The 26433-nt window shown below is 53.6% G+C and overlaps 2 protein-coding genes across 4 annotated transcripts; one reads left to right on the forward strand and one right to left on the reverse strand.

Moving 5' to 3' along the window:
* Positions 1-6570: 6570 nt before the first annotated feature.
* Positions 6571-20415, forward strand: STAT6 (signal transducer and activator of transcription 6). Of its 2 annotated transcripts, none has more exons than XM_040491661.1 (22): positions 6571-7045; positions 9741-9877; positions 10282-10420; positions 10725-10808; positions 11244-11382; positions 11501-11553; positions 11761-11909; positions 12468-12599; positions 12726-12914; positions 13226-13313; positions 13451-13573; positions 14154-14246; positions 14619-14825; positions 16058-16152; positions 16248-16384; positions 16713-16859; positions 17077-17140; positions 17246-17356; positions 17551-17634; positions 18685-18750; positions 18842-18970; positions 19061-20415. In XM_040491661.1, exons 2-22 carry the CDS (start codon positions 9762-9764, stop codon positions 19248-19250), a joined length of 2535 nt encoding a protein of 844 aa, XP_040347595.1. In that variant the 5' UTR covers positions 6571-7045; positions 9741-9761; the 3' UTR covers positions 19251-20415. The 2 variants fall into 2 exon arrangements, with proteins under 2 accessions (XP_040347595.1, XP_040347594.1); XM_040491660.1 differs by having other exon boundaries at positions 6572-7045; positions 9738-9877.
* Positions 20357-26419, reverse strand: NAB2 (NGFI-A binding protein 2). Of its 2 annotated transcripts, XM_040491662.1 has the most exons (7): positions 26104-26419; positions 23786-24659; positions 23224-23357; positions 22846-22897; positions 22619-22751; positions 22222-22413; positions 20357-21231 (listed from the first exon to the last, which is right to left on the reverse strand). In XM_040491662.1, the coding sequence occupies exons 1-7, from the start codon at positions 26184-26186 to the stop codon at positions 21122-21124; spliced, it is 1578 nt and encodes a 525-aa protein (XP_040347596.1). In that variant the 5' UTR covers positions 26187-26419; the 3' UTR covers positions 20357-21121. The 2 variants fall into 2 exon arrangements, with proteins under 2 accessions (XP_040347596.1, XP_040347597.1); XM_040491663.1 differs by lacking the exon at positions 22222-22413.
* Positions 26420-26433: the final 14 nt, after the last annotated feature.

Genomic DNA, 26433 nt, shown 5'->3' on the forward strand with positions numbered 1-26433 from the left:
AAATGGAACAAGGTGGAGTTCTAGAACAGATCCAGGGCTGGTTCGACAGTTTTCTACCTCTTCACACTGCTTCTCTATCCTAAGTGCTCTCCTTGGTCGCAACTGTTTCAGTCCTCACATATGGACTTAGCTTTGAAGAAGAACAGAATCTTTCCCAAGAACCCCCTAAGGTCCTAGTGGCCAGGGGAATGGGATTGGCTAGACCAATGAGATTCATCCCCTGAATGCATGGGAGGGGAACACCTGTACAAAATCCAGACTTTGCCAGCAAGGCAGAAGCTTGCTACTGAGGCGCTATCATAAGTGCTCACCTTGATAGTCCTATACATCCCTCTACATTTTATTTTTTAAAGTTTTTTTTTCAACGTTTATTTATTTTTGGGACAGAGAGAGACAGAGCATGAACGGGAGAGGGTCAGAGAGAGAGGGAGACTCAGAATCGGAAACAGGCTCCAGGCTCTGAGCCATCAGCCCAGAGCCTGACGCGGGGCTCGAACTCACGGACCGCGAGATTGTGACCTGGCTGAAGTCGGACGCTTAACCGACTGCGCCACCCAGGCACCCCTCCCTCTACATTTTAAGGGCCAACAATTCCACCTTCCACTGAGAAGACGTGTAGCATACTGCTCCCGGGCAACAGTCATCACACCAGACTGACTGGGTCCAAATCCCAGCTCTCTCACTTGCCAGGTCTTTGGCTTTAGGCAGGATACTTAACCTTTCCACACTGCAGTTTCCTCATCTGTAAAATGAGGGCTATCAACGCTATCCGGTAGAACTTTCTGTGATGATGGTAATGTCCCATGTCTGTGCTAATATAGTAGCCATTAGCCATATGTGGCTATTGAGCGTTTGGAATGTGGCTAGTGTATCTGAGGAATTTATTTATTTATTTATTTACTTATTTATTTATTTACTTATTTACTTATTTTTTGAGAGAGAGAGAGAGAGAGAGAGGCAGAATGAGGGGAACAGAAGATCAAAAGCAGGCTCTGCGCTGAGAGCAGCGAGCCAGGCTCAAACTCATCAACCGCAAGAACATGACCTGAACTGAAGTCGGACGCTCAGCAGACTAAGCCACCCAGGTGCCTTATTTATTTATTTTGAGAGAGAGAGAGGGAGAGAGAGAATCCCAAGCAGGCCACACACTGTCAGCGCAGAGCCGCACGTAGGGCTTGAACCCATGAATCATGAGTTCATGACCTGAGCCCAAACCAAGAGTTGGACACTTAACTGGCTGAGCCACCTAGGCAACCCAGGAATTGAATTTTTAAATTAAAATTAAATAGCCACATGTGGTGAGTGGTTACCATCTTGGGCACATAATTCTATCTCACAGTATTGTTGTAGGATAAAATGTACAGTGTTTAGAATTTTAGGTAGGAATTGAAGTGACACATAAGCTCTCACTAAGGTTAGTTCTCGTTATTTTTGCTGTCATCCACTGATGATGTCACGATCACTTTTGCCCACACTCCCTGAAGACTTTGGCATCTGACCTACTGTATTCCTATCCACCTCAGGTCTTTGCAAACCCAGATGGCTTCAACTATGCATGCGGGTAGTCCAGCCAGCACCCTGGCTTCTTGGTTCCTTGCCCTCCTCAACTCCAATGACTCATCAACCATCATGTTGCCATAGCCACTCAGTCCTGGAGCCATGACCTACACGGTGTCCTCCTAGGAGAGCTGGCCTGAAATCTCATCCCCTTGTCTCCAACTGCAACACTCCAGGCCTCTAACTCGTTTTTCCTTTGCTCCCAGTAAGGCTACTCTTTAGGTCTGTTGAGACTTCCAGTTCCTTGACTCTGTTCTGTCCTTACCCACCAGTTCCTCGTGTCTTTATTTCTCTTCCTACCCAGCCTTGATTCTACAATGCTTCACTTCTACCCCTCCATGAAACGGTCTCCTCCTCCATTATTAGTAACCTTCTGAACTGTTCTGGCTTCAGACTTACACTTTAAATCCATTCTCTACACTGTAGCGGGTGGTCTTTCTGAGAAACCTCATCATATTACTCACCTGCCCAAATCTTCTAATGCTCCCCATTGCCAACTACCACCCCTTTCCAGAAGGTACCATGCTCCCACAGAATCCATACCTTTACACACGCTAGATTCTCTTCCTGGTTTAACGCTCCTTTTGTTCTTTGCTTGAATAATTCCTATTTTTCCTTCAAGATTTAGTTCAGGCATCACCTCCTACAGGGAGCTCCCTGATCTCTCCTATCTGCTATCTAGTGTAGATGCCCCTCCTATGTGTCCCCGTAGCACCCTGTGATTCACTGGATTCACAGCCCTGATTATCCTATAATATCACTGTTTGCTAACTGATCTGACTCCCCCTGTCGGCTGTAAGAACCTGAGAACAGACACCAACAATTTTTACTGACTTAACTAAATACACATTCCAAGCATTGTCTTATATGTTTGCTATCAGTTCAATTTTACTTTTTTAAAGAAGGGGGGTGTTGAATATGTTGGTATATATGCTCAGAGTAAAGAGCTGTAATAATTAGAGAATGAAGTTGGAGATTTGGAGGATCAAAGAGGCAATGAATGGAACAGTGCCTGAGGAGACAGAGGGGGTTCCTGAGGAGAAGCATACCTCAGGGAAGAGTAGGGACAGGGACAGGGGCTCCTTGTCCTCTGAGCCTATGGGGAAGGTGCATGATGCTGTTGCTGATGAATATATGTGTTGGTTGACAGAAGGAAACTGGGGGAGTTTCCAATTTATAGTCTCTGTTTCATCTAATCTAAGTGTTGAGGTTATATCAAGGTGGATGAAAAGTTGGGGAGAATGGCAAAGGCCTGAGAGACAGAGGTGACTAAGGGTCCACAGCAGATTCCCATACTTCTTCTGTGACTTTTTCCTTCTTTCCCTCAATCCTCCACAAATCCCAGGACACTACCCAGTGCTCCTGAACACGGCAGCCACTCATCTTACCTGTGAAATGCACTGAGCTCCTGCCATCAATACATGACTAAGTGTAGTCCTTCTATAAGAGAGTATCTGTAAAACATTTAGCCCAGCACCAGGTACCTAGTAAAGACTCAGTAAACAATAGTCCTTGTCTTCATTAGCAAGAATGCATGTTGTCTTTTCTAGCTGCATAGGAATGTGTAAGTATGATATGAATCCCCACCCTCTGGGAGCTTCTGTTCTTGTCAGAGAAGAAGGATATACCCCTAAAATAACTAAAAAGCAATGCAAAGTGATACATGATGTTTACCAACATCCAAATAGTACTTTGATCTGTGATCCCAGTCTGCAATAAAAATTATCTTTTATATCAAGACCTGTAACTCAGATACTTATATAAAACTGAAACAAAAGTTTCATTAAACAATACTTACCCTTACTTTGTGTGATGCATTCTGATATTTTCTGTTCTATTTTATCCTACTTTGTTTTTAGAAAGTGAAGGGTGCCTGGGTGGCTCAGTCAGTTAAGCGTCCAACTTCAGGTCAGGTCATGATTTCACAGTTTGGGTCATGAGTTCAAGCCCTGTGTTGGGCTCTCTGCTGTTAGCGCAGAGCTCGCTTCAGATCCTGTCTCTCTCTGTCCCTCCCCTGCTCTCTGTCTCTCTCAAAAATAAATAAACATTTTTTAAAAGTGATGGTCAAGGCTCACTATGATGGATTGAACTGTGTCTCTCAAAGATTCATATTTTCAGGGGCACCTGGGTGGCTCAGTCAGTGGAGCATGCAACTCTTGATCTCAGGGTTGTGAGTTTGAGCCCCATGTAAGGCATAGAGCTTACTTTAATTAAGTTTTTTAAATTCATATTTTCATATTGAATTCATATGTCCCTCAACTATTCATATTCATTTGAGGTTTGCCCAGTACCTCAGAATGTAACCTTATTTAGGGATATGGACTTTACAGAGGTAATCAAGTTAAAATGAAGTCATTAAGGGTGTTCCCTAAGCCAATATGACGGGTGTTCTTATGTAAAGGGGAAATATGGAGACAGGCTCAAATATAGGGGGAACACCACATGAACTTGAAGATGGCCATCTACAAGCCAAGGAGAGATACCTCGAACAGATTTTTCCCTCCCAGCTCTCTGAAGGGACCAACCCTGCCAACATCTTGATCTGAGACTTCTAGCCTCCAAAATTGTGAGACAAGAAATTTGGTTGTTTAAGCCAAGCCAGCTTGTGATGCTTTGTTACGGTAGCCTTAACAAACTAAAACAGTCTTCAGATTGCTTTTGTGACTCACTATTGGCTTGCAAACCGCCCTTTACAGACCACAAAGTTCCTTTTTCCTATGCTTTCTCTCATGTAATCTTTATGACCACTTGGTGGGATGGCAGGGCTTATGGGTGAGGCAAGCAAGGTACCCAGTCCCAGGGTCATGCAAGTGGGGGTGCCATTACTGAAAGTCTAGCAGACCCTACAACTGTGCAACCTGAAGATGAGTGCCTCCTTAAATTTTGCTGAACTGTTGTCTCCATTTGAGGGGTTGACACACAGTCACAAAGCTCTTAAGTGGTGTCATACCCAAGCCGGATTGGCCTCTAAATTCTGGGTTCTTAAAAATCAGTTAATTAATTAATTAACTCTGGCTTATTTCCATGACACCACAGTGTCCCCATTGGTGCAATCAGTTAGAGAGGATGACAGAAAATATTGTTTCCCTACCAGTACTTGCTCCTGCCTTTCTACCCTGCAAAAGGACCCAAAGTTAGAGACTGCGTTCAATCCTCCCCTTCTCTTGCCAAAATTCGGGGGAACTTGGACCTTCTGAGACCCTTAGGAATGCAGCCACTGTCTGTGGATGTCTGAGGGTAGAGTGGGGACCTGGGAGCATGTGTCTTGAGCACCTATGTGCATACACTGCAGTCCCAGCATTGCTGGTCATACAAACCCACGGACAGACTCCCTACCTGCCGTCTCCACCCATACCATCTCCTCAGTTCACTGCCTTCCAGACACAGTCAACACATAAGCACACACACCTCCAATATTTCTGTCTTTGTGGCAGTATTATTACCCCCAAACCTGGGGACCCCTATATAGGAGGGAAGCCCTTCTGCCTTCCTCACACCAGGCTTATTCTGGACCATAAAAAGAGTGCCTAATATTTACTATGTGCCAGGCATTGTTTTAAGCCTTCACATATATTATTGCATCTCACTCCCACAACCTTATGAGTTAAGACGATCATTTGCTCCATTTTACAGATGGCAAACTTGCCCAGAGTTGTGCAGTTCAGTTAGCAGTGTTGGAGGGATTTGAACCCAAGCAACCTGTCTCCAGAGTCCCAGTTCTTTTTTTTTTTTTTTAATTAAATTTTGTTTCTAATGTTTATTTCTGAGAGAGAGAGAGACAGACGGACAGAGTGCAAGCGGGGGAGGGACAGAGAGAGAGGGAGACACAGAATCTGAAGGAGGCTCCAGGCTCTGAGCTGTCAGCACAGAGCCCAATGTGGGGCTCGAACCCAAGAACTATGAGATCGTTACCTGAGCCAAAGTCAGACGCTTAACCGACTGAGCCACCCAGGCGCCCCTCCAGAGTCCCAGTTCTTAACTGCTACCCTCTGCTGCCTGGCTGGGACCTCCATGTACATGTGCACTCTTGCACACACACGACCATCCACATGGGACAGGACAGGGAGGAGCTGGGCTCTGAGAATCAGTTTAAGCACCAGGGGGCAGCATAGGCCTAGCTTTGGCCCCTCAGCCCAGCCCTGTCTAGGGGAAGAGGAAGGGAGTTGAAACCTCCCATCTCCCACCATCCCCCAGAGACCACCCTTTCTATACACCTTGTCTCTCAGGTTTGGGGGCATGGAGACCTCTCTGGGTCCCTTGGCCTCCTTCAGTTCCTCCTCCAGCAAAAGCTGCAAAAAACAGCCACCAGTTGTGACGATGACTCAGAAGCTGAGCCAGCGTTGTGTATGTGCGTGTCTTATTGTGACTTGCTTGTTGCTCTGAGGGCTAACGTGTCTGTGAGCCTGCCCGCACATGTGTAAGCATGTGTGTGTGTGTGCGCGCGCATGTGTGTGTGTGTGTGTGCGCGCGCGCGCGAGGTCTTATGGCCAAGGAAATTGTACATGTATGTGTTTGTTTCTGGGTGTGTCTCAGTGTTTACCACAGAAACAGGAACTTTGCCAAGGCTGCAGGGCAGATTCCTATTCAAACTTGTCCCTTGGGAATCTGCAGGCAGCAACTCTAGTTTGTGTCGTTTCCCACAAGGGTCTGAAGTGTAGTGCCCTGTGAGGAGGGGGCTGAGATGATTTTCAGTGCATGAGACTCCTCTGGAGTCTTCCAGAATTCTGAGCTCTGGGGTCCCCTCCCCCACTCCCTTCCATCAGTAATCACGCGACCTCTAAGGCGCACCCCGCCAAGAAGGGAGGAGGACTTAGGAGTTCCAGACAGCACCCTGGCTGCTTTTCAGGGTCCTCCACTGGAGGGAGCGCAGAGCCCAGAGGGATTTGCTTTTCCAGAGGCCCTGGGGTGCCCAGTCACTCCTGAGCCCAAACCCTGGGCCCCTTCACAAGTTTGGGTATGGGAGAGGCAGTTTAGGGCCGCAGGTTGCTGCTTGGTATTATTATTAGGTGACTTTCTGGAGAAGAGTTGATCGCTTTTGAGGGGGTAGAATAAGTGGGGATCAGGCTCCCCTCCAGTCTGGCTCTAAGGCTCTGAGCCCCAGTCCTGGCTCCCTGGACCCCGTGCTCCCCCACCCGGCAAAGGAGGCACACACGCTCACCCCACTTTCTTCCTCTTCCTCCTCCAGCCCACTTTCTCTTCTCTGTGTCGTCAGAGCTCCAGGGAGGGACCTGGTTAGACGGAGAAGCCGGAAACAGCGGGCTGGGGCAGCCACTGCTTACACTGAGGAGGAAGGACGGGAGAGGTTGTGTGTGTGTGTGTGTGTGTGTGTGTGTGTGTGTGTGTGTGCTCTTTTTGGTGGTGGTGGTGGTGGTGGTGGATGTGGGGGGGTGCCAGCAGAGCCAGCCCTGAACTCGCTGGACAGAGCTACAGACCCATGGGGCCTGGCAGTGCCCGCTGAGAGGGAGAAGACCGCAGAGGGGTTGCCAAGGTGAGGGGATGCCTCGGAGGAGGGGGAGGGGGGAACTCTGATTTGGAGTGTGTGTGTGTGGGGGGGTGGATTAGCGGGGGTCTTCTCAGGACCCTCCCCTGGGCGGGGTGTATGGTCCCTGAGAAATTGTTTCAGTTGGTTTTGGTAGCTGGTGGTCCCGGGTTTGGGCAGGTTTAAATTCTCACAGAAATCTGGTATGGGTAAGGCCCAGAACTCCCACCTTCCCGCGCGGGTCACTTTTTCCACACCCCCGCCCCCGCACCTCCAGGGGCAAGTAAAGGCACGGAAAGGAGGGCAAGGAGGTGCCCCTCTGCCCTGGGGGGAGGAGAGGTAGCTGCCCCTCCCTAGAGGGTTGATGCCAGAGGGAGGTGGGTCCTTGACAAGCCCCTATCCTTTCCCCCCCCCCCAAAGGTTGCTGCTGTTCAAGGGTGTGGCTGGGGGTGAGCGAGCCCCAGATGTAGACCTCATGGTGCCCCAGAGGAGGGGGAATTTCCCCCCTCAAAAGTGCTCCACGCTTGGCTGCTGTAGACGCCGAGATTTCCCGGTGGCGGCGCGGAGTTAACCCTCCTCGTGCTGAACTGGCTCCACCTCCCCGCCCCCACCGCCACAAACACATATTGGGCAACTCAGAGAAGCTCTTTTGACTTTTGATCCTGTGGTCCCACGGTCAGAGGGCTGGAGAATGTAGGGATAGAGGTGATCGGGTTTAGGCCACGAAGCAGGCTGCCGAGTATCGTGGACGTCCGGGCTCGCCTTCCCGGTTGGGAAGTGTTGGGGAACACTGGCCCCGCCCCCTCGCGCCGTGGCTCCTCCTCCCGACGAGTCTTCAGGGGGATTAAAGCTTCAAGTGCCTGAAGTCAGGGCAGGCACACCTAACCTGCTTTTTTGTAGGGTGGGGTAGGGGAAAGTGTGGCCTGCCTAATGCCTGGGGATGGAGTAGGGGAGGAGATTTAAGGTCAGGGCCTTGCTGGGAGACTGGTCACTCAACGAGGGTTTGTAGAGCAAAGCGGAAGGGGGGTGGGGGGGGGGGGGGGGGGGGGGGGGGGGGGGGCTGCCTTCTGCTTAAAGATGACCTCAGTCCCCAGTTGGGGTTAAAGGTGTGAGCACCATGAGAAACAGGAGAGGAAGAGAGAAGAGAGGAATGGAGTCCTCCCTTGAATTTGAAACACAGACCTAAAGGTGCTTCACTCCAGGGTGGGAGGTGGTAGAGAAAGGCCTATTGGAAGACCCTGAGTGAGGGAGGATACTGCCTTTGAGAGAAAAAAGCTAGAGAGGATAGAAGCTGGGGAGCATGGGGTATGGGGAACAAGAGGGCTTTGGAGCTAGAGTCTCTAGAAAAACGGCCCCTCTGTTCTCTATCCCTTTAGCGGTCTTGGGAGAGAGGAGAGGCTAAAAGCCCACCAGGAGAGCTTGGGGCTACTGGGTTGGGGGAGCCTCGGGGAGTTTCCATGCTCATCTTCTCTCCTCTCTAGGAGAGGGGCATTATGGGAAACATGTGCTGAGAGACCCTTGGGAAAACACCAGTTGAACCTCCCCACCCTGCAGCCCACCCAGAAATGGGGATGCACCTCTCCCCCCTACTTCTCCCATCTCCTCCTTCCCTCTCTCCATCTTTTCTCCTCTGCCCTTTGACTCCAGCCCAGCCTCTAGCTTCCTCTCCCCAACTTCTAGGCTCTTCACTCCAGGCTTTTTAACCCCACTTTTTCTCCAATCTCTCCCACCTTCTTCCCAAGTTCCCTCTGCTTTCCCCTTTCCTCCATCTCCACTTCTTCAGCTCTCCTCCCACAGCCCCTCCTCCTTGGATGATGGGATCTGGATCTGGAAGGGGCCCTCACAGCTCGATGTCGGTTACCCCTTGGATTCAAATCCTGATTTCTGAACTCACTTGCTCAGTGGCCTTGGCAAGTTAGAGAGCCTCTTTTAGACTCAGTTGCTTCATCTATGAAAGGGTGTAATCACTTATTTTAAAAATTATTGCAAAACTCTAATGGGATTATGAGCTTTGTGTACTGTCTCATACACAGTAACTGCTTAATAAATGGCAACTGTTATTGGTCTTCCATTCTCTTCTTCATCCATCCTGGTAGTTTTCAGATTATCTCATGGATGCCTGGGATTTTGAAACCTTTGGGTTTCTTCAGGAACACCTTTGGAGTCAGGAGGCTGGGAGAGGAAAGTGGAAGCAGTGGAGTTCCAGGCCAACCGCACCTGCTTTCAAGAGTGAAACTCCAATTTTATACGTTTTATTTATATAATTGCGATTCCACAGATTTAAAACCAAAATTGTCTACTACTTTAAACAATGTTGGAAAGTTCTGCACTTATCCAAGCCTCCTATTTTATGAGATGAGTAGGTCAAGGCTCACAGTGGGGAGGTTCCTTGCCTACAGAACCAGAGCAAGCTCAGAGCTGCAACCTGAGTCCTCTGCCTTCTCTCAGAGAGCTTTCTCTGTCCTCTCCACCTCCCCTGTCCTCCTCTGCCCGCCCCTTCGCCCCTTTGTCTACCGCTGAAGGGATGACCTTGTTTCAGACTTTGACCAAAGATGTCCCTGGTTTGAGGTGGTCTGGCTGTGAGTGGTAGTGGTGATGGTCTCTGGGAGGGCTGTCTGCAGGAGGTTGCTGGCTGCCCCCAGAACTTAGGCATAGGCCAGCTTTCTTGGGCACCTCTCAGAGTGGCCTTGTTCCTATCCAGCAGGCACCCTCCAAACCCCAGATCATGTCTCTGTGGGGTCTGGTCTCCAAGATGCCTCCGGAAAAACTGCAACGGCTCTATGTTGACTTTCCCCAACACCTGCGGCATCTCCTGGGTGACTGGCTAGAGAACCAGCCCTGGTGAGTCCTAGCTGCCCTATGCTGGTCCTCCCAGGTCCTCCCCCCCCTCCCCATTAGATTTTCTCTGTCCCATTTTGGGACTTGAGACCCGTTATTCCACGTATGGTGGCCTAGATTTAGCGGACAGTCTGTGCCACACCAACCAGATTATGCACGTTGACACAAGGAGTCCTCTGCCCCCTGAGGGGGCTGAGCTATAGAGGAAGGCAGTCAGGGCTGGAGCAAGGACACTTCCCACAGCAACTGGAAAATTGGGGAACAAAGGGCACAAGGATGAAACTGCAGAGGGCCTGGATGGAGAATAGAACTGGGAAGGAGCCGCTGAGCTGTGTGCTGAGGGGTGGAAGGTCAGTAGAGCGAAAGAGGCCCTGACCTGAGGCCTCCTCATCCTGATCTTCCCACAGGGAGTTCCTGGTCGGCTCAGACACCTTCTGCTGCAACATGGCTAGCGCTCTACTTTCAGCCACTGTCCAGCGCCTTCAGGCCTCAGCCGGAAAGCAGGGGGAGGGGAGCGCCATCTTGCAACACATCAGCACCCTGGAGGTGGGGGCAGGAGGAAAGGGGACAAGGCTGGGGTGGAGCTGGAGTGGAGCTGGGATGAGCATTGAACACTGGAAGAAATTGGACTCTGGAAGCAAATTGGTGTTCCTGTAGTTAGTTGTTAGCTAGTATGCAAATTAGGTTTTAAAAGCATGCAAATGCATGAAAACTTCTGGAGTCTGCAGTTGTGCTGCCTTTTCAGTGTGTGCGCGCGCGCGTGGATGGAGGAGGGTGGCGTGGATTGGAGGGGGAGAACAACATGGGTAAGAGCCAGGCTAACCTAGTCCACCACTCTTCGTCTCTATAGAGCATATATCAAAGGGACCCCCTGAAGCTGGTGGCCACTTTTAAACAAATACTTCAAGGGGAGAAAAAAGCTGTTATGGAACAGGTATTGTCAATACCCCCGCCTCCCACCCCAACTCAACTCCCTGGGACTTCAGCCTGAGCCATGAGAAACCAGAAGGAATTTGAACTTGAGGAAAAGCTCAATGTTTTAGGCCCCGGATGACCAAAGGAGGTTCCTGGGGTCAGAGTGCACCCCAAGCCAAGCTCAGGGAAGCTTTAAAATGAGGGACTGAGGGTAGTGAGGTCCAGGGAGGAGAGAGCAAGGGGTGAGAAGCTGATTCTGCCGAGAGAGGGCTTATTCCCGGGAGATTCCAAAAGGTCAGGGAGACCCATCAAAAGAGAAAGGGAGCTAGACAAGAGAAGTAGTTTGTCTCCTTTTCGCAGAGCATAGCAGCAGGCACCTCTTTAGGGAGCCAAGGCCTAGTGTAGAGGGATGGACAGAGTATCTCACCTCTTGGCGTCTGTCCTGCCTGTGCAGTTCCGCCACCTGCCAATGCCCTTCCACTGGAAGCAGGAGGAGCTGAAGTTTAACACAGCCCTGCAAAGGCTACAGCACCGGGTGGGGGAAACTCGCCTTCTCCGAGAAGCTCTGCAGCCCAGTGCCGAGGCTGGCCAAGGTAAGAGGTTGGCCTGGCACCTTAAGAGTGTTCTGGGAAGTGTGTAGAGTGATCCCCTCTTGGACCTCACCCTTGACTCAAATCTGTCTGTAACCCTGATTTCTGCCCTCACCCTCAGTGTCTCTGCGCAACTTGATAGATGCTCCTGCCAGTGGAACTGGGCAAAGCGAGGTCAGTGACGGACTGGGAGGTGGAGTTTGAGCTCAAAGTGCAGTTCTTGAGGGATCTCAGTTCTGTGAAGGGATGGAGATTAGGCCTCAGAGAGTCACACATGGTGGTGGGGTAGGGGAATGCCCGAGAGGTGAGAAACAGAGCCCTTCCCTCAGGGGCTGGGTGAGGAGACAGGGTGTCTCTGGCTCAGGCCTCCCCTGCCCGCAGGCCCTGGCCACGTTGCTGCAGGAGACTGTCGGGGAGCTGGAGGCCACCCAGGCCCTGGTGCTGAAGAGAATCCAGATTTGGAAGCGGCAGCAGCAGCTGGCAGGGAATGGTGCACCCTTTGAGGAGAGCCTGGCACCACTACAGGAGAGGTTGGGGCAGGGCTGATGGGATAGAAGGGCGGGCTGGGGGTGGGTGTCTGCTGTCCCTGCTGGAGGACCCACAGGTAGGAGAGAAAAACCAGGCAAGCAGGTCCTGGCATGGGCCGAGACTCAGAGAAGCCAGTTCCAGCAGAACTGTTCACACTGTTGTCAGGCGGCATCCTAAACAAGTATGCCCAGCGATGCTTTTCTCTTCAAGCCCTTGCCCAGAGGAATGGGAAGCCTTTTCCTATTAGGTCTATTGGGCGGAGGCACCTTTCAGTTTGTGCAAAAGTACCGTACATGCTGGCAGCTGACCTGGGTACCAGAGTCCTGGGGAAGAGGCAGCTGGGTTTCCACAGGGGTCCAGGTACAGAGAAAGAACCTCCAACCCAGAGTCAAGGCAGGTCCCACAGCCCTTTCAGCCCTGGTGCCTTGTAGCAAGACCCACTGCCCATCCCACCCCTCCACACACACTATCCTGCTTTCTTTCTGGGTTTAGGGCTAGAGGGGTTAGGCTGGAGCAGGCAGCCTGAATCCCGTGCCCCCTGACCACTGTCCTGGCCCCAGGTGCGAGAGCCTGGTGGACATTTATTCCCAGCTGCAGCAGGAGGTGGGGGCGGCTAGTGGGGAGCTTGAGCCCAAGGCCCGGGCAGTGCTGATTAGTCGGCTGGATGAAGTCCTGCGAACCCTCGTCACCAGGTATGCCTCCGTAACCCCCCAGCCTGGCCTAGAGCAGACCCCCAGGGAAGGGAGAGGGTTGGAGCTGTGGGAAGGGTACCAGGAGGGACCCAGCCACTAACTGCCCTGTGTCTTCACTCCTCCCAGCTCTTTCCTGGTAGAGAAGCAGCCCCCCCAGGTTCTGAAGACTCAGACCAAGTTCCAGGCTGGGGTTCGATTCCTGCTGGGCCTACGGTTCCTGGGGGCCCCAGCCAAGCCTCCACTGGTCAGGGCTGACATGGTGACTGAGAAGCAAGCAAGGGAGCTGAGCATGCCCCAGGGCCCCGGGGCTGGAGCGTAAGCTGGGGCTGGAGAAGGCCTGTTAGGGTGGTGGAGGCCAGAGGAGCCTGGGGAACTGGTACCGCAAAGAGCCAGGTGATGAGGAGGGGGGAACGTGGGGTGTGTGGACCCTGAATGGTCAAGGCAGAGGAAGGTGAGGGACCTAACAGGGCTGGAATGGGATGGGGAATCATGATTTGGCCAAGATGGGAACCCTCCTTAAGAACCTGAGCAGGGAGATGCAGATTTGGGGCCAGTAGTCCACGCCATTCACCCATGGACTGGCCCAGCTGGAATGCGCCCACTCACTCTCTGACCTCCCCTGGCAGAGAAAGCACTGGGGAGATCATCAACAACACCGTGGCCCTGGAGAACAGCATTCCTGGGAACTGCTGCTCTGCCCTGTTCAAGAACCTGGTGAGGGCTTTAGGGAGCAGTGGCAGAGAGGGGGGCAGGGGTCCTCAGACTCAGGGACTGTCCTCAGAGAGGATGTTGGGAATCCAGGAGAAGCCATCTCTGTCCTCACCCTTGCTCTCCTTCACCCCACCCTGCAGCTTCTGAAGAAAATCAAGCGCTGTGAGCGGAAGGGCACTGAGTCTGTCACCGAGGAGAAGTGTGCCGTGCTCTTCTCCACCAGCTTCACACTTGGCCCCAACAAACTCCCCATCCAGCTCCAGGTGAACTGAACCTCAGGCTGCCCAAGCTGGGGCCCCAGGTCCCCTCCATGTCACATGCTGGGGCCCTGAATCCTCACCCCTCATGATAGCTCCATACTTTGTGTGTCCGGTATTCGGGTGCACTGGGGCAAGGGTGAGTGGGAGGAGCAAGAGTGCACATGCCAGGGAATCGTGGTGTGACAGCGACTAGCATTTATTACACATTTTTTGTAGACCAGGGTACTATTTTAAGTCACACACACACAGTTTTCACAATAACGTTATGAGCTAAGTACTATTATTAGCCCCATTTTACAGATGAATCCATTGAGACACAGAGAGATTCAGTAATTTGCCCAGGTCACACAGCTACTAAGTGTTGGAGCTGGCATTGGAGACCTGGAGGTCTGCTTCCATAGCACTGACTTGTAACCACTTCTCTACAGTGAGGCCCTAATCGAGCTTCAGAAAGCATTTGGTAAATCACCGGGAACTTTTAACTATGTTGTGTGAATCCAGTAGCTTCCCTGCACTCTCAGAGATAGCTCCCCGAGGAAGCCCCTTGCTCCAGTAAGAAGATCCCCCTTCTCACCCCTGCCAGGCTCTGTCTCTGCCCCTGGTGGTCATTGTCCACGGCAACCAAGACAACAATGCGAAAGCCACCATCCTGTGGGATAATGCCTTCTCTGAGATGGTGAGGAAAGACCTGGAATGGTGGTGGAGGGGAAGAACAGAGGCACGGTAGGCTCTAACATGGCGGGAAGGGCCAGAGTCAGACATGTTCCAACGGAAGTGGCCTTCACTCCCTCTCGCGGACTTTTTCTGCCTCCTTCATACTCTCTAACCTCCTGGTTTTGTACTTCTGACCTCTTTTCATGCGAGTCTTAACAGCTATCATGTTGCAGTACCCTAAACTACTCTTGGAAAAGCACCATCTTTGTGAGCAAGCTGAGGGGGACAATGGCTGGGAAGGGCAGTCTTGGGGAGGTGGGAGGGATGAAGGCCCCTCCTGAGGATGAACGAGGATGATAGCCTAAAGTGCCCTATCCTTCCCACTTCACACCAGGACCGTGTGCCCTTTGTGGTGGCTGAGCGGGTGCCCTGGGAGAAGATGTGTGAAACTCTGAACCTCAAGTTCATGGCTGAAGTGGGGACCAATCGGGGGCTACTCCCAGAGCACTTCCTCTTCCTAGCCCAGAAGATCTTCAATGACAACAGCCTCAGCATGGAGGCCTTCCAGCATCGTTCTGTATCCTGGTCACAGTTCAACAAGGTCATTCCCCTGCTCTTCGGACCTCACACCCCTAAGCTATTCATCCCTGAGGCACTCAGGACCTCCCCAACCTCTGTCCAGAGACTGACCACTGGGGTCTTCGCGATGCCCCCTTATGCCCATCAAGGAAGCCTCTGTCACAGCCCAAACTGGAAAACCCTCAGCCCGGGGGGTAAGCCCAGAGGATGCGTTCTCTGGCATGCCTCGTGTTTTGGTCTGGGGGTCCTCCGTCCTCCCTCTTTCCCAGTGATTTGCATGACTCATCTAGATTGTGTGTAAACACAGATTCAAAATGACTTTGACCCATTGGGAAAATAGTTCCTATTGCAAAAACCAGGATGAAATCCCACAGGGACATGCTCAGTAATACCAGCTACCATGTATTGACAGCTGACTATATGCCAGGCACTATGTTTAGCACTTTATGTATGTTATCTCACTTACTCCTCCCAACATCCCTTTGAGGTAGGTACTATTATTATCCCCATTTTACAGACAAGGAGCCTGATGCTCAGAGGGGTTAAGTAGTTTGTCCAACGCCTCACAGCAGGTGAGTGGCATGGCTGGGGTGGAACCCCATATTTCTTGCTCTTAGTTAGCTACTACTATATTTTACCACCTCCAGATGAGGTGGCTCGGGACTGGATCTGCTATAAGAACGGGGGAAAAGATCTGGGTGTCTTTCTTGATGACCAGCTGGGTAAATGCAGTTATGTACTGCTCTCTTAGCAAAAAAGAAAGAGAAGTCTACATGACCAGAGAATGTGTTAGCAAAGGGAACAGGACACTCACACCTGGCAAAGACACCTTCTCTGGACTCAGCTTCCACCAGGCCTAACTAAGGACAGGTGGAGCACAGTGGTTATGATGGACCCTGGCCCAGACTTCCTGGGCTACATCCCAGCTCTGCCTCTCACCAGCTGTATAGACCTGGGCAAGTTATTTGACCTTTCTGGGCTTTCATTTCTTCATCTGTAAGTGGGGTACATATAGGACATACTTCCATAGGGTTGTAAAGATCAGATAAATTAATTTGTGGAAAGGGCTTGGAATACTGCCTGGCACATGGTAAATGTGAGGATTGGCTATTGTCATCGATGAGATCTCAGATCCAGTTTGGTTCTTCAGCCCTGTGACTCTGCTGTGTGGGCACTCATGGCCCAGTGTCTATCCTAACCAGGCTCTAACTCCGGCCCTCCTGTGTTCACATTAGCTCCCCCCCTGTTCCCCAGGAGATCCTGCTGGGTCGTGGCTTCACCTTTTGGCAGTGGTTCGATGGTGTCCTGGACCTCACCAAACGCTGTCTCCGGAGCTACTGGTCTGATCGGTGAGTCTCTGCCCCAGTGACCTGAGTAGCTGTACCTCTAGCTTCTTCTCCACAGCCAGTGCCTCTACCCCCATCCTCTCCTTCATCCTGGCCAGGCTGATCATTGGCTTCATCAGCAAACAGTACGTCACTAGTCTTCTTCTCAACGAGCCTGATGGAACATTCCTCCTTCGCTTCAGCGACTCAGAGATTGGGGGCATCACCATTGCCCATGTCATCCGGGGCCAGGATGGTGAGGTCACCCCAAGCCAGTCCTCTGTCTCCGTACCTGTGCCCTTTGGGGTTTCTTCTGGAACGGAAATGTCTTGGCCTTCCTTGGTGCCAACCCTGGTCTTCAGGAAGTTCTTCCTTAGATCCAACTTCTCTCCTCCCTTCTGCAGTCTGCCTTCTCACTGTGAGGTCTGTGAGAATGGAGACTGGTGGGTTCTCTCTCCCTCAGGGCCCCCACCCTCATTCTTCTCCCCCTTGCCTTGGTAGATTAAGAATGAGTCCTCTGGTGGAGCTGGGTAGGGGAAAGAGTGTCTGGACAGAGAGGACTCAGGGTCTCATTCCTATTGTAGGCTCCCCACAGATAGAGAACATCCAGCCATTCTCTGCCAAAGACCTATCCATTCGTTCACTGGGGGACCGAATCCGGGACCTTGCTCAGCTCAAAAACCTCTACCCCAAGAAACCCAAGGATGAAGCTTTCCGGAGCCACTACAAGCGTGAGCTGAAGCTGGCAGTTCTGAATCCTTCCTTTGCCCATCTTTTCCGTACTCCCATTGCCCCTCTCTATGCACACTGTATGTCATCTCTGACTTACCTCTCCATTTTTGAAGCCCCATTTCTCCTACTTGCCCATCAACTATGCCCACCTTTTCCACATCCCTTTCTCTCCAATCCTGGGGCACTCCATGGTTCTCCTTTTCTTCCCCACAACAGCTGAACAGATGGGTAAGGATGGCAGGGGATACGTCCCAGCTACCATCAAGATGACTGTGGAAAGGTAAGTGTGGGGCTGTGGACGATAGCGGGGGCCCGGTACTACTTGCAGGAACAAGTGGTGGCATCAACTCTTGGTCAGTCACACATACCTCCTTCCCTCCTCTAGGGACCAGCCACTTCCTACCCTGGAGCCCCAAATGCCTACCATGGTGCCCACTTATGATCTTGGAATGGCCCCTGATTCCTCCATGAATATGCAGCTCAGCCCAGATATGGTGTAAGGAGCTTGAGAGACAGGAACGGGAGGGGTCTGTGCAGACAGGCGTTCAGCATGGGCAGCTGGGAAAGCTGGCATTGGGGGCCGAAGTAGGGAATTTTCCTTTCCATGAAAGGGATTCCCTATCTTGAGGGAGGGGCTAGGAGTGTCTGGGAGAAGGGCTGGCATCAGAAGGGTCTGCTTTCTTTCCCCAGGTCCCACGTGTACCCACCACACTCTCACTCCATCCCCTCATACCAAGCCCTCTCCCGGGAAGACGTGTTGCCAGCCTTCCAGGAGTAAGTGGAAGAACCTCTTGGGGTTGGGGCGAGTATATCCACCTGCAAGGGTGATGGGTATTTGCATTTGTTAGGAGAGGCTCCTCTGTGAGAAAGGGCAGCAAAAATCTAACACTCTGTCTTTTCTGTCCACTCCATTGAGGTATTAGCAGTTAAGATCCAGACTTAGCTAGGTTTGAATTCCAGCTCCACCATTTACTGACTTTGGGCAAGTTGCCTAGGTCTGGTGCCTCATCTCTAAAATAGGGAATACTGATAATAATACTAATGCTAATACTAATACTACCTTCCTCATAGGATTATTTTGAAGGTTGAGTTAGTAATATCTGTAAAGCTCATAGCAAGGGCTATGTTTAGTATTAATATTACCTCTCTTGTCCTTGAAACCCACTGTCATTTATCTGCTGTCTTGATTTTTAGTTATTCATCTGTTGATGAAATGGCCTAGACATTTTTGCTCCCCAAGTAACACTCTTATTATAATAATTGCAGGTGATTATTAACTTTTAAAAAAATTTTTTTAACGTTTTTTATTTTCTTTTTGAGAGAGACAGAGACAGAGTGCGAACTGGGGAGGGGCAGAGAGAGAGGGAGACACAGAATCCGAAGCAGGCTCCAGGCTCTGAGCTGTCAGCACAGAGCCTGATGCGGGGCTCGAATCCATGAACCGTGAGATCATGACCTGAGCTGAAGTCGGCCACTTAACTGACTGAGGCACCCGGGCGCCTCTGGTGCTTATTAACTCTTAGTCAAGGCAGGACATCTCCCCTCCTGGGAGTTGAGGTAGGGTGGAGACTGGGGGTGTTAGAACCACCAGAGTCCAAAGAAACATTAGACATTAGCTAATTCAGTCCTTTCTCCTACCCCCACCCCAATACCCAACACATACACATTTTACAGAAGAGAAGACTGAGCTCACAGCTTACCTAAGACTATGCAGTCAGGAAAAGGGGCTGGAAATTGTTCCCTCATTCAGTGATCTTGACTTTGCAACACCATGTCCTTGCCTAGCCTTCCTTTCTCTGACTCTGCCCTCCTTCCTGTTTCTAGACCTCACCTGCAGATGCCCCCCAACCTGAGCCAGATGAACCTGTCCTTTGACCAACCTCACCCACAGTAAGTGGCAGCACTCCCTCCTGATCCCGTACTCTCCATTCATTTCCAGCCTTACCCACCCCCATCTTATTTACTTTTCTGGTCTTGACAGGGGCCTGCTCCCATGCCCGTCTCAGGAGCATGCCGTGTCCACCCCTGAGCCCCTGCTCTGCTCAGACGTGACCATGGCAGAAGAGAGCTGCCTGACCCAGCCAATACAAGGGTTCCCTCAGGGCACCTGGTGAGTGGCAACCTGGGGGTGTTGGCTGGGTGGAGGTTAGAGGAGTGGGTGCCATACCTACCCTACTGTTTCTCTGCTTCCTCCTTGCAGGGTCGGTGAAGACATGTTCCCACCCTTGCTGCCTCCTACCGAACAGGACCTCACCAAGCTTCTCCTGGAGGGGCAAGGGGAATCAGGGGGAGGGTCCATGGGAACCCAGCCCCTCCTGCAGCCCTCTCACTATGGGCAGTCTGGGATCTCACTGTCCCACCTGGACCTACGGGCCAATCCTAGTTGGTGATTCCACCTGGAAGGGGAACCCAGAGAGACAGCTCTTCTACCCCCACGGACCTGCTCTGGACACCTGCCCATGCTCCTGCCAAGTAGCAGATGGGAAGGGTGTTCTCCTATCCCCACCTACTCCCTGGTCAGGAGGAAAAGACTGCCAGGAAAATGCACAGTGGGTGGAGCCTATCCACTCCTTCCCTCCTACCACACACCCCTGTCCTCCCCCTTCCAGTGCTGGAAGGGAAATTCAGGTTCCAAAGTGAGACACGCCCCAACACGCCTGCATACGCAGAACACACACACACAGCTCTCCCTGGAAGATGGGGCCGAGTAGGAAGGAGGCCGGTCAAGAGCACAGGTTAGGGCACGGATGACTTCTCTGCCCACCTCGAGCCAGGGCCCAGGACACCCGTGTAGAAATACGCAGACACGTGCACACCTTTGTACTAGAGTCTGGGGACTGAGGGATGGGCTTGGGTCCCAGCTCTGGGCAGGTGGAGAAGCAGTTCAGGAGAACCTAGCGGGGAGAAGGTGGGGGAATCTGTACACCTGGGTTACAGATGTGGGTTATGCTCAGATTAAAAAACAAATTTCAAACAGCCCCAAATTCCTCAGATGGAGGCTTTTGGCTACGTGTAGGAGATTGTGCACAAGAGGGCTGCGTTTCACATACAGCTGTGTGAAAGCGTGCGTACCTGAGACACGTTAATCCATGGATGTCACACACATTAGTTGTTGTGTCCACAAAGAACATGTATCTATCTGACCTTGCCTGTGTCACGACACAAGTTTGGAAGTTTGAGACACTGCACAAAGGACACCAGCAGATGTGCTGGCTTCTCTGATACATGCTAATCTGAATGTACTCAGCTTTAGTATGTCTGTGGCCCTAGTGGGTCTATGTGGCTGTGACATCTGTATGTGGCTCTAGCTTTGGTGGTTCAACATGGCCAATCCTGCCCAGAGGCAGGGGGTGAGTCTGGGACCCAGGCGTGTGGTCCTCTGAGTGTATTAGGGGGCCCTACCTGCTGCTTCTTTTCTATTTCCCCATCCACTGCCAGCCTCCCTTCACTCCCCCATTCCCATGCCACCCTTCTTCCCTCTTAGGGGCCATCGATCCTAAGCCATAAAATAAATTTTATTCCAAAATAACAAAATAAATAATCTACTGTACACGATCTGAAAAGAAAGACGCTCTAACTGCTCAGACAGGTGCTGCGGTCCAGCCCCCAGTTGAGGGAGACCCTGAGTCCAACCCAGGCCTCCTGAGGGGGCTGGTGAAGGGGACCCCACATCCACCCTCCCCCCCAACCCCCATGAGGGCAGGAAGGAAAAAGTTGCTGAGGACTTGGGGGAAAGATGGGGATGGGTGGGCAAACTGCAGCACTTGTTAAATTAAAGAAACAAACTAGAAGCACAAAAATGGGGGAGAAGAGGGGAGAAGGAGCAGGTCCAGTGTTCCCAGGCCCCCAGTTCTGGGGGGAAGCATTGCGATTTTTAGATGTTGGACCTTACCAGGGAATTCCCCCTTTCCCCCATGTCCAAACTGAATCCAACTGTTCATACCACTGGTTCAAGCTACAGAGAATGGGAGTGTGTTGTGTAAGGGAGGGGAGAACCCCAAATGCCCTGGAGGCAGAGTCCTTGCCCCCTTGCTCTAGGCAAGGGTGAAGGGGCACCACGCACCCTCCTTGTGTCCTCTTGCCAGGCCCCTGCTCGTTATTGCTTGAAGCCCCATAGTTCAATGTCCATGGAGCAGGTGGGGAGGCAGGAGAAGGGCAGCGGAAGGATCCAGGGTCGTGACTAGATGCCAGGGATGGAGAACATAGGAGTCTGTATGAGCCAGAAGTCTGAGTCCCAGGTCTGAAGACACCAGTGTGCCCCTCACTGCCGGCTGGCCTCAGCCTCCACTTTTACACTATTCCTGCGACCTTCCACCAGAGCCGGATGAGGTCCTGGGGCAGGGCATCGGTCCAGCAGCCCTTCCTCGAACTCTGCCGGGAGAAGAGGTAGGTTAGGAGGCTGTGGGGTGAACGATGCAGAGAGGTGGCTGGACGGGAGACAGGAGTAGAGAAGACTGCAGAGGGGCTAGATTTGTTGAATTACTGCCTCCTGCCCACCACACGTTTACAGGTGTGGGGTGGGTTCCACACCCAAGTGTGTGTGCCCCCCTCCCCTTTCTGGCCTTGTGTAGCTCTCTCTCTGTATGTGTCTCTCTCCTTCTCTGTCTCTCCCGCCTCCGTTCCGCTGGAATTTCTGGTTCTGTCAGGAGCTGTGGGGGTGGCTTGGCTCTGACCTCTCCCCCTCCCCCCCCCCAGGCTCCACTGCCCCCACTCCTCCGTGGCCCCCTCCCAGGCCCCACCTACCCTCCCATGCCCCTCAAGTTTTTTAGAAGCCAAATCAAGGGGAATACAGGAAGCCAGCCTCCCAGCTCCTCCCCCAAGAAGAGCCCCCCTTCAAGTCCCCGCCCCCACTTCCCACCCACGCACAGTTTAAAAATACCAAGCCAGGGTTGGTGGCTTTGTCTGCTGCATCACTCTCAGCCCAGCCGCTTGGCCCTCTGGCAGACTCCTCCCTTCCCCCAGCCACACACAAAGCATCCCCCTTTGGGCTCCTCTGCTTCCAAGCTGGGCAACCCCACCCTGACTCCTAGCCTGCTGTACCCTCCCACCTAGGTGGCAGTTCTATCTCTGCTTCCCTTCTTGGTTCCTGTTCCCCTAGTCCCCCACTCTCTGTCCCTTTGTTCACCCCAGCTCCCCCTTCACAGATCTCCATTAGGGTCAGACCCTCCCCCGTGGGAACAGCCCTGCCAGATCCTCCCTTCCTCAACCCAAGGCCTGGTTGGCTAGAGCCCAACCATCCTACTGCCGGGCTCCCTCTGGCGACTACATCCCTCTTCCTCCCACCTGGCCCCAGGACACCAGGATTGCTGGGTGGGGCCTGGGTGGTAGGGGTGCTTGGGGACAGCACTGCTGCTGCCTCACCTGCGAGAGGCGGCTTCGCAGGCACACAGGGGCTGAGGCGGCCCACGCGGTCGTGGGAGACGAGGCGGGCTAGCCGCAGCCCCTCATCCATCAGTGTCTGCTGCAGGATGTGGCGGCTCCACAGCCCATGGGCTGGCAATGCCAGAGGCAGGTCAGCAGGGGGCGGCGTCAGCCTTGGGCATGACCCCACAGCTGTGGGCATGGGCATGGATCAGGTAAGGGACTACAGTCAACGGAACCCCCACCCTCAACCGCACAGCAGACCCATAGGCCCAGGCCCCTTTGCCCCCATCCAGCCAGGCCTCCCAACCCTGTTCCAGGCAGTTGCCTCCTGGCTCCTTCCTCCCACCTACTCCACCCCCACAGCGAGGAGAAAAGTGTTCTGATGCACACTCACCCTGCAAGTGTCCATCCAGACTCTCCCCAGACAGGCTGGCGCTGTCTTCCTCCAGGCTGGGGCGGTATGGGGGTGCATAGGACTCAGGGCCTGGGGGAGGCTGCTGGAGTTCAGAATGACTTTGCTCTCCAACCTGCGGATGCCCCAAATGGGGAAATGAGGACCTAGCAAGAGAGGGGGCTGGGGGAGACTGCACTAACCCCCTACATCCACCCTGGAAAACCTACCTCCTGTTTTAACTTCTTCAGCGGAGGACCTCCTAATTCTTCAGGGTGAAGCCTGCAAAGACAAGAGAACTAAGGAGGGAGGGACACACGATGGGAAAACACAGAATCTGGTGAGAAGCATGCATTACTTTAAGACTCTAGAAAGACGCTGGCTGAGCAAGAGTCTCCAGCTCAGGTACTACTGTTGGCGGGGGATCAGAGAGGACCTGAGACGGATAGGAGAAGGAACCAGACTGCAGACAAGCGGACTTGGCGCAAAGCAGGACATGCGGGTGGACAGGAAGCAGGCCTACATGTACCTGAACTGGAGGTTAGGTCATGACCCAGCTCCTTGGCAGGATTCTAATTTAGAAAGAACCTGGGAGAAGGGAGTCTCACCTGGAGCCCTTCAAGGAAGACAGGTAGGTGCTCTCTCGGGCCACTTGGCGAGACAGAGAGAAGAGCTCCACCCTCCGCAGTAAGAGCGTGTTGTCCCTCATGCAAAACTGGGCAGCAGCCTCATTGATGGTCAGCTGTGGAGGGGGCCACCAAAGCGGTCAGAATCCTAACTCCTCACTGCCTTGCCCAGACCTCCTCACACCCCTACACCATCAGACAAATGAAGCCCATCCATTAGATGCCTGCTTAGGATTTGACACTATGCAGCTTTCTGAAGGAGGAAGACAGAGGTCAGCACCCACAGCTTCCTGGGAATACCTGGAGCCTCCTCCACCTGTGGGGTCCTGAGCAGTGTAGAGCAGGACACCTGGGCTCCTGCCTATATCTCTGCTTCCCCCTCAAATGGGGAGGAAAGCATTGCAGCGGCTGGGATTGGGGTGTATGGGGCCTGGGGTCTTGGTCAAGGGGCAATGAAACAGACCTGGGGAGTATGAAGATTCTCCAAAGTCAGTAGGTTGAGGCCTGGGAGCCAAGTGCAACGCTAGGAGAATGGGGTCCTCACCTCATGCAGGCTGAGCTGCTTGCCCTCCCGCCGCTTGGAGTCAAAGCGGCCATAAATGATGCTGTATTTGCGGATCTCCTCCTCCTTCTGGCTGTCATTATCGTCCATCTCAAAAATGTGCCCCACGCTCCGTGCCAGCTTCTTGTTCAGCTTCAGCAGGGACGTTACCTCCCCAGCATCTCCCCTTGGGAAGCTCCGGAAGATCCTCTCCACGCTCTCCACCACCATGCGTACCATTTCTGGCTCCAGTCGATCCGGACCACCCCCAGCTCCAGCTGCTGCCAGCCCCCCAGCCCCAGTCCCCTCAGTGACTCCTCCCGCTGCAGGTGGGGAGAAGGGGGGTGATCCTGCCTCCTCTTCTCCTCCCGCCCCAACGTCAGACTCTGGAGTGCTCCGTCCTGGCCAGATCCGGGGGTCCCCTGCCCCAGGTCCCCCAGGCAGTGGTGATAGCTTCTCTCCAAGTTCAAGGGGGCTCTTGGGGCTAAAACTGCGGGTACTGCCTGCCTTTTCCCCTGGGCTGCTGTGCCCATTGCTCATGCTCCCTTTCCGGGTGCCTGCAGTCTCGGAGATCTTGAAAAGTGGAATACTGGAGACAGGCACAGCAGGCACAGGCTGGCTGAAGAGCCCTGGATTGGTGGCCCATTCTCTCAGTGCCTTCTGCAGGCGCCGGACATGGAGGGGCTTGGTGGCCATGCCCACAAGTGCCATGATCTCCAGGAACTCCTCCTCACCGGCCTCACACAGTTGCTGCACGTCGTCCCCTCCCTGCTGGATGAAGGTCTCATAGTAGGAAAGGAGATTGGCGCGCTGTAGGACCCGGTACAGCTGCAGCTCCCCCAGTGTCCGAGGCAGTGCCATGGCTCGGGCACCGGGCCTGGGAAGGAGGAGCGCAGTAGAGAGAAAGGAAGGCAGTCAGTACAAGTCCCCCTGCTGGGTACCAGCCCACACTCGCAATTGTCCTCTCTTTCCTGCCTGCTTCTCTTCCCCTCCTCTGAAGGCACCCTCTGCCCAGTACCCAAGCCTGCGCACAGACTATGAGAATCAGGCATTACCCAGAGGCATAAACATGCCAGTGCCATCCCAGCCTGGCCACAAGTACCAAAAGCCAGCCCAGTATCTGCTGAAGTCAAACGCTCTTCACCACCATTCTCAGCTTTTACTTTTCCGGACTGGGGCAAGGAGACCTTGAGCACTGAGGCCAGCCAGCACACCCCTACCATGGCTGGACCTCCTCACCCAGGACAGTCTTCACCCTCCACCCTACACACCCAGCAGTCTCAGCATTATTCAAGGTGACTTTCCACACTGAGGTGAATGTAAGACCCCCTGTCCTGCCCACAGTGGACACTTGGGACCACTGCTAGCCAGTTTCACTCCCTGGTGGCATCCTATCCAGGTGGCTGAGAGGGAGGGGTGTGGTCCTTTCCCACTCAGCAAGCCAGGTGGACCCCTGCTCTGCTCAGCTCCCCTGAGCTGTTCCCAAGGGCCTCCCCTCTCCTCGAGGACCTCCCCTCTCTTCCTGACTGTCCAGTGCCCCTTAGTTGGCTCCTCTCCCGGCAGTGACCTTCCCCACCTGCTGAGTAGGTAGGCCAGTCCCTCCAGCTCAAGCAGAAGGAGGAAGGAGTGCCTCAATTGTTCTGCTCTGGGGCCCGTTCCACCCACACACACTCCCACAGTAGCAGCGTCAGTGGGCGAAAACCGCCCCAGGGGCTCCCGCCTACCCTCCTCTCCCTCATTTTCCACCCACACCTCTAAGTGGAGCGGAGGCGCGGCTCAAGGCCCCTTGAGGGAGGGGCTGCACACCGAAACTCCCCTCCGCCGCGTGCTGCAAATAAAGCTACAGAAAGGAGAGGGACGCCTAAGGCTTGCCCTGCTTTTCCACAGCCCTGCTGATGCGCTTCCTTGGCTTGAAGGCGCCGGCTTCTCCCGGACCCTGGGGCCCGCGTACTCCTTACCAACGTTAGATAGAACCAGGGCAGCGGCCCTCCCCAGCCCTGTTACCAGCAGAGTCCAGGGCTTCCCCTGGCTCTTGGGGGGGACCCCATATTCTTTGCAGGGGGCTCACATGCCGGGTAACGCCGGCAGAGTAAACGGGGGATAGAGAATTAGGTCCTACTCTTTCATATCCAGCTTCATCCGCTCCCTACCTGCTCCCAGGGCCCCCTAATTCGAAGACGCACCCCCTTTTCCATCAGTCTCCACCCCCCACCCCCGTCCCGCTTCCCCTCGTTCTCTCCTCGACCTCCGCCCTCCGGACCCCTTTCCCGAGTCCAGCTCCACCCATCTCCACTCCCCGCCGCTTCCCTCTGCCCACTAACTTGGGTCTGGGCTGCGGGGTCCGGCGGGCGCAGTCTCCTCCGCCCGGCGGCTGCTCGGCTGTGGGGGAGGGCGCTCTGTGCATGGACGGCCAGAGGCCACAGGGGCTGCCCCTCTCGGTGCCCAGCCCTCGGCGCCTGGCGGGCGCTGCCGTGTCCGCCGCTGTCCGGGCTCCGTCCCTCCCTCCACGTCTCCTCTCTCCAAGCCTCCGCGCCTCTGTCTGTGCCTCTGCCCCCCCCTCCCCGGCTGCGCTTGCCGCCTCTCCGCGCCGCCGCCCCCGCAGGACGCACGGGGAGCGAGGCCCGGCGCAGCGCTGGCTGCCGGGCGGGCGG

This window comes from Herpailurus yagouaroundi, unplaced genomic scaffold (genome assembly GCF_014898765.1).
Source record: "Herpailurus yagouaroundi ecotype Mexico unplaced genomic scaffold, PumYag 182, whole genome shotgun sequence".
Lineage (NCBI taxonomy): Eukaryota > Metazoa > Chordata > Mammalia > Carnivora > Felidae > Herpailurus > Herpailurus yagouaroundi.